At 39.0% G+C, this 11834-nt stretch overlaps 1 protein-coding gene across 1 annotated transcript; it reads right to left on the minus strand.

Moving 5' to 3' along the window:
• Nucleotides 1–6719: 6719 nt before the first annotated feature.
• On the minus strand, nt 6720–11420 carry LOC145503284 (paired box protein Pax-3-like). Its single transcript, XM_081482778.1, has 4 exons — nt 11259–11420; nt 9901–10500; nt 9257–9477; nt 6720–8690 (listed from the first exon to the last, which is right to left on the minus strand). Exons 1-4 carry the CDS (start codon nt 11287–11289, stop codon nt 8475–8477), a joined length of 1068 nt encoding a protein of 355 aa, XP_081338904.1. The 5' UTR covers nt 11290–11420; the 3' UTR covers nt 6720–8474.
• Between the last annotated feature and the right edge of the window lie 414 nt (nt 11421–11834).

An 11834-nucleotide genomic window follows, 5' to 3' on the forward strand; every position in this document is an offset into this window, starting at 1 on the left:
TTCACCACAGCTTTACGGCAGTTGCTAAGGGATTGCTGAAGGCAATATTTACAGGGCGTTTTGCAATGCTAAGTGATAAACTGTATACGGGGAACTTTTGCTTTGAAAAAACTATGATTTCGCGTGCGTAACTAGTGCCAGTCCCAAACCGCGCGTTAGAATTTTAAATCGCTAAAACTTGGAAGAAAAGAGGAAGAGTTTCGATTTTTCTTATGAATCAGAACTACCTTAGCCTTCTTTATAAGCGTAGGTATGGAATTACCGTTTACACGTATAAAACGAGGAAAGCCACCGTAGAAAGTCTGTTAATACGGCGGTTTATTACCTCATAACTTTTATGATAATGCGAGTTTCATAAACCCCATACGTAACATTAAGCATCTGGACGTTCTTAATCTATTGAGACTGATGCTTGGAAAGCTATTCCAAATGCTTTTTTTCGAAAAGTTTGGAGGTCTCAACTTCTTACTGAAGTGCAATTACAATACAAAGAAGTTAGACAAAAGTGCATCGTTATTCTGCTTAGAAATGCTAGATTACTTTAAGGAATTGCGCCAGGTCAACCAAGATAGCTACGAAAGTGACCTTATTCTTTGAAATAACCAAGACATAAACCATTGAAGGCAAATCGCTTTTTTGGTAGTAGTGGACCGAAAATGGAATTTATTACATTCAAGATATTTTAAATGAAAATGGTAATTTTCTTACTTGTGAAGAATTTAATCGAATGAACAATATGTGAACAAATTTTTTAAACTCTTTTCAAATCCTTGCATCTATTCCACCAAACCTCAAATCCAAGGCGGCTTCTACGCTAAGACCTAAGAATTCTGTTCTCGATAATTCTGGCTTTTTTGACTTTTCCACTGAAAAATCGGTTTTTCTCTCTAAAATGAAATGCAAAGACTACTACCTTCTGTTTCAAGAAAAATCAGAGGTTACCTGCAGCCGTCAAGTCTTGGGCCCAACATTACTCTGGCATAGAAGATAAATGGAAAAAATTATTCAAAAATATACCTCACCTCTCGGCCGACAACAAATTGAGACAATTCTCCTTTAAACTATTACACCGTATTTTAGTGACCAAAAAGGAGCTTAAGAGTTAAATATCCGAAAGTGAAGATTGTTTTTTCTTTAAATCCGCTGATTCCTTGGAACATGCATTTCTGGGGTGTCCTGCTGGCCTAAACTTCTTTCAAAAAGTTCTTACATGGTTCAATAATGAGCACAGAGTTAACTTTACACCATCTAAAATACAGCTACTATTTAAGGACTATGATCTTCCCCCAAATACAAGCCCAAACCTCACCTGGAAGTTTGGGATTTTAGTAGAGCAAACTGAAAAATGTTATTATTATTGCAAAAAGCTGGAAAAAACTTTCAATTTTCTCGAATTGAAGTCAGCGCCATCTTTGCAATGGAAAGCTGAAAAATGCGAAATTTAAATTAATTAATTCAATTTACATTATATAATCAGTCTCAGTGGCAAAATCAGTTATTAGTGTTTTACTATTATTGTTATAATATGAATGTAAGAAGCATCATTAATGGTATTAGTATCGTAACTTAAAAAGGGTAAATGTATTGTTTTGTCGAGTAAATTATGCAAATTTTAGTATTGTAAGTAGCATGTGTAATTGCATCGTATTGTTAATTAGAGTAAGTAGTCATAGTGGTTGTATTACTGTTGTAAATAGTTATCACTTCTGTAATTAGTAGTTGTAGTACTGTTGTAAAAAAAATGAGACTGATTTAAATTTTCAGATTTAGATGCCTTTTAAGTTTTAGGGTCTTGTCCATTCTGGTCACGTGGCTTATCAAATATGGACGTGATTTGAAACTTGCAGGAGTCTTCAATGGAACAAACCTGTGCAAAAAGCTTAAACTTAGGACGTCTGGTTTTCAAAATATGACTATTGGAAACCTCACGTAGCAACAAGTTCATGACCAATTTTAAGAAAGACCCCAATTAATGAAAGAGTGAAAAGGGCGGTTGCAAAATGAGGCAAGAAGCTGCTGTCACATCTATATCTGACATTTTGTGTTTATTTGGTCAGGAAAATTTTATTTTTTTATCAGAGAATAGTCAGATAAAGGTCAGGAGATTTTATGCTTGTGGCAACCATGAGTTGGTTTCTTATAATTTCCAAGTAATTCTTATTGGACAAAGTCCTAATGCGCGGTTGCTAAGCTAAACCACATGTTTTGCTGACGGAGGTGTGGACGAGTTGTTGACAGGTATTAAACTTGAATGAAACTTGAATATACTTTCCCGTAATTCCGAAGACATGACTTGAAGGCCGGAACCTTCGAAGCTTTGGGAATTAGGAAAACGAGTAACCACAGTCTTTGAACAAACTCTTTTCCAGAAATGGCTTTCAAGGTAGGTAAAACTCGTAAACCATTGAATTGTGTCAAATCGAGTACTTTCTCCTCTTTAGCTACGAATTCCAGACGATCTTTACAATTGCTTGTTAAGTAACCAAGGTGACACAGAGGTAGCTGATGATGATTGTGTTTTACATTCAGTGTTTCTTCCGTTCATTTTGCAGCCTTGTATATATTGGTATCTAAGTTCATTCACAACTTAAAAAACGTATCTGTATACTAGTGAGCACTTGGGAGTGCAGTTGGGCAAAATTTTTTCCTTTTTAGCTCGTTTTCTGTAGTTGTTGATATTCACCTCTAGAAATTAAACACCAGTCTCGTTTTCCACACTTGCGTAAATAACGTTTCTGTTGTTAATAGGTGCGCAGACAAAAGAAGGCCTCTGTTTTGCGAGTATTGCCAACCTGTTCACAAATGTGATGATGGTGTGAGATAAAATGTCCCATAACTTGTAAATTGTTAGATTTTCTTTGGACTTTATGACGATTACAGTTATCGTTATGGTTAGCAAAACGGAAAGCCTTACTTTTATTTAACAGACGTAAACTAAAAGTTCGGTTGGGGATGGTGACCTCCGGACTGTCGTAAACTTTACCTAATGAAAAGCGGGTAGAGAAGGGAAGACCAAAGAACAACACAGAACATAAAACTGAGATCACGACAGCATTAGTGGGAATATTTCATTCTTGGTAAGCTTAATAATAGTAAGTGTTTTGAATCAGTGCTTGCTCTGGTGCAAGGTAAGTAAATTACGGAGGAATAAATAATTTTGAAACCTTAAGAGATATAATGTCTATATATGAGGGTCTCTATGGGGTTAACTGTTACGCGTATGATGATGGTTTTCTTGGTATCGTAACCGTATAAACGTCAAAATATTAACTGACTAACGAGAAAAAAAAGATTGATTTTTTTGCGTATGCAGCTGCAGTACGTAAGGCCTAAAGGGTGCAGACTTTCTAGGAGAATAACGCCATTTTTGAGATAAAAACTAAATTTCAGATAACTTTGACCTCGTTTAACACTTCTGGAAACGCTCTGTTGCCATCATTTTTCGTCTTTTGCGTGTGTTGGAGATTGCATTACTTGTTTATTTCGTGACATGATCCGAGCCTGCGCTCTGCCTGCGGTTTACTTTTGCAGACCTTACAGATAAAACATGGCAGCCATTGGTGCTGTCATTACTTTTTACAGGAGTTCACAAGTAATTGAACGTTGTTGACGCCACTTAAACGGGCCTTTCTGTTCAGAATGCTTGTATGGCTATAAATACCTGGTCATAAATCAAGGTCTTGAAAATTGCTTATGGGAGCAATTGTGAAATACAGTGAACAAAATTGTATCATTTTCAAAATCCATAATCTTTTGCTGTTTACTAAGTTTCTTTTTCTAACAGTTTACTGACTAAATGGCTTTTATTTAGCTGTTTACTGACTACGGCTATACCCCATTGAGACCCTCATATATAGACACTTGCTTGATGCAAGGCTGTGCATGCAGATGTCCGTACCATTGCTATTTTATCCTTGAGTCAATGAAAAGCCATTCAGAACAAAATTAAAATAAACAAATATACATAAATTAGCATAATACAAATAATTTCAATTATCAGTTTTCGGTTGAACTTCAGTTATATGTAACCCTTTCAGCTCCTTTTGACAGGAACTTTTTGAAACTTTAACATTTCCCTAGGTATAGGCGTCATTGGCAAAGAAAGAACAATAAGTAAAGCTACTAAATTTGCTTTCTCCACTGTCTGAAACTCTTGACCCAAATCCCAATATTAGCCACCGCGCCCTTTGCAAGTCGGGAGAACACGAAACGACATTAAATTTACATTTTTTTCTGCTATCAGTCATCGAACGTATTCGACGTTCATAATACGCATTTTACCAGGAGACATATTTTTTCCCACCAGAAAGAAGTTGATTTCAGTATCTATGCCATCGAGAGCAAGGACAAGCCAGTTAAAAAGGGACGTTTTCCACAGTAAAGAAGGTTTTTGGTACTTTTCAGTAGTTTTCACCTCGGACCATTTCAACGACTAGTGGTTTTCTTGTAGCTCAAGTAGCCTTATACCATAGTGGAGGATAAAAAACGCCGGAAGCAGTCTTTCAGATCTTAGGAACGAAATATCGTTTACAGCGCCCCCATACCTTAAAATATTTTTTTAAAAAAGGAATGTTGAACAAGATTTTGGCCGGAATGGGTGGTTATATTTCATTGTTGAGAAGAACTTCTCTGAAAGTCTGTAGGTGCTGTGATCGAACGGTCAAAGTAAGCTTTCAAGTAATGGACATTTTCAGGAAGAAAACCAGTAAATCTCAGTCCAAGAATCTAGGGAATCAAAACATGTATCTTCAGATCCCACCTTTCCTCGATCGTGCCCAGGCCCCGCACCTGGGTAGAAGGACAGATGGCTCTGGCACGAAAATGGGCCCTGCTTTTTCTAGAGTTATAAATAGACTGTACCACGCTGCCGCCGATCCTTTTGGTTTACCAGCTGTCTGACCTCCAGTAATGATTCAATTTAGTGCCTTCGTTCCAGTAGGGTATCGAGTCTAGTAATGGCTCCCTCTTGAGAGCCATTTTTTTAAAATAAGCGCCCTTATTCCGACCTGCGCCCTCTTCCAGTAAGCACACCCATTGTAAAAGTTACATGTCAATTCAAGACATTGACGTACATGTAGGACCCAGTGGACTGATCTGCTTTCTCGTCTGAACGTAATGTTGAGCATATTGGCCGTTTTCACTGTAAAAGAGCGGCGATGTTTTTAGACGAACAAGTCGTCTTCTCAGACGGCGTAACGAACACGATTTTGGAGGTAATAGTCCTAAGGCTTTGTCCGTGGATTTGTCTATAAACGCGATTCTCGGAGGCCCTGTTTTTCGTCTAGTAGCGAGAGTCGTCCAAAAGCCGACTTAAATTCACTAAATGATCGTTTCTCGGTAGAGTGGGGCTAGCGAAAGGGGCGTTGATTTGTTGTACACCGCGAAAGCAACCGGCTATTGTTTCACCCAAAGGTGGGTGAAACAGGAGCCGAAAAAGGCGGATGCTCCCGCAGGCTGTTTGTGGTTGCAACCACGAGGGCTGCTCGTAACAGTGTCAAAGAAGAAAAATAAAGAACCAGTCATGGTGGCTTTCCATTCAAATCATTACAACGATTAGTGGTTTTCTTGTAGCGTCTACATGCTCAAGTATAGTGTGATATTGAAATAAAGGTTCGACTAGTTAACTCTGTTGTAAGTGTCAGTCCTCGTTGAGATGGCGTGGCCATTTTTTACAGGCAGGGCAGAATGCGGGGTAACCAGACTGAGGTTGTTTCCAGGGCTTCTTGCATTTCAAGCTCGTCTGTAAGTTGACTTATCCGTCTATTTATTCGAAGAATTGTCTGTCCAGATGATTTGTCTGTTATTTAGGGCACGTGTGAAAACAGCCATTAACTTGAAATAAACCAGGGAATAGTGTTATGCCTATAACCTACTATTCTTACTGTGAGTCTACAGTCCTTGAGTTACACAACCTGTTGTTGTGCTGCATCCTATGCTAAAAGTCAAGAAGAAATAATTGCCCAGTCGCTAGTAATCGCCCCTCGGCAATAGCCACCTTGACGCAAATCAACACACGAGGTGCTAAATATAACAGTGCTTAGCTCTTGTGGTCTATTTTGGACACGTGTACGCCGGACTTAAAACACCTCTCAAAATATTTTGAATTTCATTCGTGCACTAGTCCCGCAAAACAAAAGATTTGTTACGTAATCAGATCGGATGAAAGGGACGCTTTTCACGGACGAACAATTCCACGTGTTGTCGAAAAACCGCTTAGCTATAAATAAATCAAATATAGTTACTAGATCGCCTACACTTCTCTCTTGGTTAAAGAAGAGTTGTTTATACAATTGCTCCAAACATGCGTTAAACGATCATACTCCACCACAAGCTGAGAATTACTCGAATAGATTTTAGTAATGGAAGATATCTTACGGTCTATAGACAAGCTAATGAAACGTGGTATTTTCTTTACTAGAAAGGTGTGTTTCTGCGCTGGTTTATCTCGAGTTAAAAAAGAGAAGTTTAGCGAAAGTTGATGGGAGATAGCAATATAGGAAGTTGAGTCGAAACAACGAAAATAACGGGTCTGCAATGCAGATCTTTGCGATATTCTTTGTCGCGTGACCGCCATTAAAATGCGTGCGTGTTTTCCGGCCGGAAATTGTCTTTTTGCGTGACTTTAACATAGAATATTTAAATTACACGTGTTAACATTAAATCCTTTACAAACTAGCGTAAACAATAATTTAAGACTTCGTTGTTCCCCAGTGTCAGAAAGACTAAACATATGTACGAAAAACAACACAAAACAATTTTCTTGTGCTAACCAGAACAGTAAACGTGTCTTGCGCCAAGGTTATCACGGTGTAAGCTGACCGCAACTTAATTGTTGACAAGATTATTTTTGGCATTTGCCCAAGTCGCGTGACGCTTTGACGTCGTCGGAATATAACCCAAATTGACCCGACGCTTTGGTAAACACGAGACATTAATATGCTCACGCAAATCGGATGACGTACGTGAGTGTTTTGAACTTGAGATTCTCGGTTTCGAGTTTAATCGCTCGCACGTCATCGAGGTCGTCGTGTGATCGGCAATTAATGGGAAGTCGACCCGAACTGAGTAGAAAGCGATCGGATGACGTTCGAAAGCCATTTTGGTGAGAGCGGAAATCCGAGTTCACTTCAGGACCGACATTGTTACTCACTTACCAAAGGAATATATTGCTTTTATATAGAACCGATGCGTAAAATTCATATTGTTTAAATTTTCTTGACTTTTCATGCATGTATAATTTTGGTTTCAAGCAGCTAGCACGTACGTGTTGCTTTGTCAGTGTTAATCTTCTCAAAATAATAGCATCTTTCAGAAATGATTTACAGCAATGAAGAAAAGATAAAGTTATCGTGGAAAATGGAAAACAGCATGTAAACAGTTGACTCATGAAAGTTTGCCGCCGGCTCCATTGATTATTCGCCAGGGGGCAAACAAAATTGCAACAGAACGGTTGAAGCCATAATGTTTTTTTTTTTTAATATTAAAAATAAAAAAAAAAGAGAGAGAAGAAAAGAAACCTAAGCATTGAGCGAATAAGTAAACAAAATATAACAATTAAAGGGTAAAAGTTGATAGCTGTAGAGGCAGTGGCTGCAGTACATGTTATGCCGCACAACAAAATATGACTTGGTGGTATTACTAACACTGCTAAGTCAGCAGTTCGTCTTAACAGTAGAGGAGACTGAGATCTACTCAAGACAAAATATTTTATTTCAGTTCTATCTGCTTGGTAACATTTCACCGACATAAGAACAGTGATTGTAAAACTTTTCAAAACGTGAATCATCGATGTACGGTTCATGTGAGCTTTCCTCTTGTTAAGTTTTTCGATTTTATTTAATTTAACAGTGTAGTTATATCTTAATGACTTGCTAAAAACTACCATTTGCTTTAGGTTTATTTTAGACCCTTATATGCAGCCAGTCCCATAATTTACTTTGTAGCTATCGTCCTGTCCAGCAGTACTTTATTTACGTTTCATCTTTAGTTGAATCCGTCTGGTCAACAGTATTACACCAAAGAGGCTTACCAAACTTAAACAAACTACCGCACACGGTTGTGATGAATTTGAATTTTCCATGTTATTTACCGACTAAGCCAAGTAAGGTTTTGTTATTGAAGATAATACGTAATGGTATTTACTTTATGATACTGCTTTTCTCGTGAGTAACTAAGCTTCTCATCTCCGTTATCAGTACGGAACACCTCTTCTTAAAATGAAGTTGTAAATTAGGTTGCGAGTATCAATTCGGATTACAAAGGAAACATGGAAGATTCAAATTCGTGGTCTTTCTTTGTTTGTCGTATGATGTACACAGAAATCAGTAATAAGATCTAAAAGCAGACCTAATTTGACTCTGATGGTCCTGAAATTTTAACCAGCGCAGATTAAGCAATTTTACCTTTTCCGATTCCTTACAATTTATTTACACACTGAAAATGCTGAGCGAAATTTTGTTTTCTGTGTTGTTTTGTTAACTACTGTCATAACCTGGTCTAAAGCACAGGTACGCATAAGCTGGATGGTAGGGTGCATATCGTATCACAGGAACAGGCGTGTACGAGGGGTAGAATATACGACTTCTGTTGCTCGAGTCATCGGATTCTACCGCTCTGTCTTGGTCACTGTTTGTGTCCTCCATCTTTTGGTTTGTTCTTTTTCCTTTTGATCGACGATTGGAAAACCAGACCTGAGAAAAACGACAATAAGTATTTGTCAGAACTGTATCTGTATCAGTCTGCTGTGGTTCCCATACAACCGGCTTATACATGGGGTCTTGGTAGCGAGCAAAACCTTCTTTTTAGAGTTCCTCTCATTAACACACGGTATAAATTATTTCAATCTACGGGGGAGAGTTGGACAATCAGTGTAACCCATTCTCTGAGGTTCAATTAACGAGATACCCTGTTGATATGGAGTTTCGGAAGTTTTTTTGTCGGAAATCGATCAGACTAACTTGCATGCCGATGGGCGGACATATACGGTACATTTTGTTTTTGAAATGAGAAAACAATTATCTTTCTGAAGTCTGGAAAAATAACCTTTTAGTCTGTGGATTTGATCCTGATGTTTTATAAAAAGAAACACTCGTGTCGAGGTGAATTCACGTGCTAAGCACATGTTTTACAAGTTTAATCGTGATTCTACCTCGTAAGTCTATAGATGAAATGAAGCTCCTGGGTAATACTTTATGTCCTGAGCTAGCCCGCAGCTGTTAGGACCGGGTCACGAGAAAGGTTTGCAGACGAAACTCACCTGAATTCTCGATTCACTGATGTCCAATCTTTCTCCAAGTTCCTCGCGAGTCAGCACATCCGGGTATTGTGTTTTCTCGAAGGCTTTCTCCAGTTCTCGAATTTGATGTGGAGTGAACTTTGTTCGATTTCGTCTTCTGTAGTGTCTCAGCTTTTGCATCCCACTTGTAATGGAGGCAATGTCGCTGGCACTTACTGCAGCTGGTGACGAGGAAGTCGATTCTGCAAACGATCAACAGAACATTGTAACAAACATAAATACAGCATGAGCCGGGTCCCTGGATAACCAGGTGACTCCCAATAAAACAACGTAACTCCTAAAGATAAGTTTAGTATAGAGAGCAGCGACTGTTGCTCAGTTATGACAGCAATTCAGTTCATTTTAAAATCTGAATAGCGAAAAGCTTCTGTGGTTTCAACACTCTGCCATAAGACAAGAGAGTGATTACAGACCGTCCTCTTTGGCATCTAGGTCATCCTTAAATTCACTTTATGGGTTTGAGCGACTTATTAATCCCTTCAGGTTTAAGTTTTCTTGCACTGTGACACCGATATAATAGTTTGAAGTAGTCTTTCGTATCACATTTCCGTCGCCAGGCAAGGTGCTCAACAACCTTATGTTTTCATTTAAAGATCCTGTCTTACCCGGCTCTTCTTGAGAGGAAGATGACGTGGAAGGACTCAAGCTGACAGTTCTTGTCTCCTCGTTGATACTGAGGATATTAGCAATGGAGAATGATCTTCTCTTGGGTCTAGGCTTGGGTTTTCCAGCATCCCCACTGTTTGTGCTCGAAGTATCACCCTCACTCTCTGCGTCACTGTTTTCTCCCTCAGACTTTTCCATATAGTCACTTCCAGTTGACTTGACCCTTCTTAGCATCCTGCTGATGACAGTTAAGGGTGGCAGACTTTCCTTAGTGCAATAACCGTCAGCCATTAGCTTTTCTTTGACTTCCCAGGAGAAGATTCCTGGCGTTGCGCGGCGATACTCCTCAATTTTGTTCTTCACTTCCGAGCTCACATCTCTCGATGTCTTCCTCTGCGCGCGGCCGGGTTCAAACGATCCAGTGTCGTTGTATTTGGAAAGCAGCTTACTGATGCAGCCATGTGAAACTTTCAGTTGCCGGCTGATATCACATGGGCGGATTCCAAGTTCAGCCATTTCGATGATTCGTTGACGAACGGAGTTTGGAAGTGGTTTGCCATTTACAAAAACTCCACCTAGCTGGTTGAACTTCCCGTGACCTACAATAGTTTAAAAAATAGTTTAGTTGCAGATACATCCATTGTACCGCAAGCCTGACTAATTTTCATTAACGAGTTGGCCACCGACACTTCTTCGCAATAATAATTCCGATTAGATAGCCATAGGCGGCTGTGGCGCCATTATTACCTCATATCCTCAGTCTAACTTGGAAAATTAAACAGAGATATCCCGAAGAAAGCTTTATTTAGAAGGTATACCTGGGCAGTTATTCAAGCAGTCACTTCTCATTAGATTCGAAACCTCCTCTGGCTGCTAAAAAAACACACCGAGGAGAGTGTTTGTGGTTCTCCTGTCACGACATGAGGCACTGAATACACTGAAAGCTTTTTATTCCTGTCTGCCGGTGCAGAAATAAACTAAAGCAAACGAAAGACTCTTTAGATATAGTTGGCCCCTGAAGACGTTAAGGGCAACTTTGCCACAGCGTTTAAGGCAAACATCACAAATATGTCTTTGGTTGTTCCTGTTTTGTTTTGCTAATCATTATCATTATCTCCATCCGTTTTCACGTTATACCTTATGGAAGTTATAATTCGCAGCAACACTTTGTTACTCGCACTCTTGGTTAATCGATTCCTGGTCACTGTTTTAGATCTGACTAACCAGTTTAGCGTGCTTCAAAGCAGCGATGAATTAGTTCTAGTCGGTAACAGATTTTTGGATGGCCGGTCTTCGATGCAAATCATTAGTTACTGACACAGCAAAACCTGATATAAATAAAATTTTTAAAACGTGCCTGCTGTAGAGTTGATATCCGTGAATTCCATTATGCCTTTCCCTGGCTGCCAATTTTCAAATCCAGTTCCCAAAATCGTAGATAATGAAGCGTTATTATAGTTTTGCTGTCCGCTTAGCTTACCACGATACCGCGTTTTTCGAATTACTCAATGTGTGACTGAAGCTGGGTAAGTTATAAGATATAATGTGGGCGGGAGAACGTTTGACGTCATTGGTCATAACAAAGACAAGTGCTGCTTTCCTAGTACGTGATCGTGAATAAATCGTCTGTACGGGCTGTTTACATTTAGATTCTACTTCCGCTGTAAATTCGCAACTTTGTATGTTGTCCATTGAGAAAAATGGATCACAATAAGAGGATGACAATTGTTTATGTCTGTTTTTATCACAGTTAAGTGAAATTGGAGGGATGCAAAGCGAGGCTAGCAAGTCTTTCAGCTTCTACTTAAATGAACACAACTTAACCACGCTCTTGGACACGGAAATCGTTCATTTGGTACAAACGCAGAAAATAATTCTAGAAATCTATGCATTTTCCTGAAGAACACATGTAAGAAGCCTTAATTTATCGTGG

Source organism: Orbicella franksi, chromosome 1, assembly GCF_964199315.1.
Source record: "Orbicella franksi chromosome 1, jaOrbFran1.1, whole genome shotgun sequence".
Lineage (NCBI taxonomy): Eukaryota > Metazoa > Cnidaria > Anthozoa > Scleractinia > Merulinidae > Orbicella > Orbicella franksi.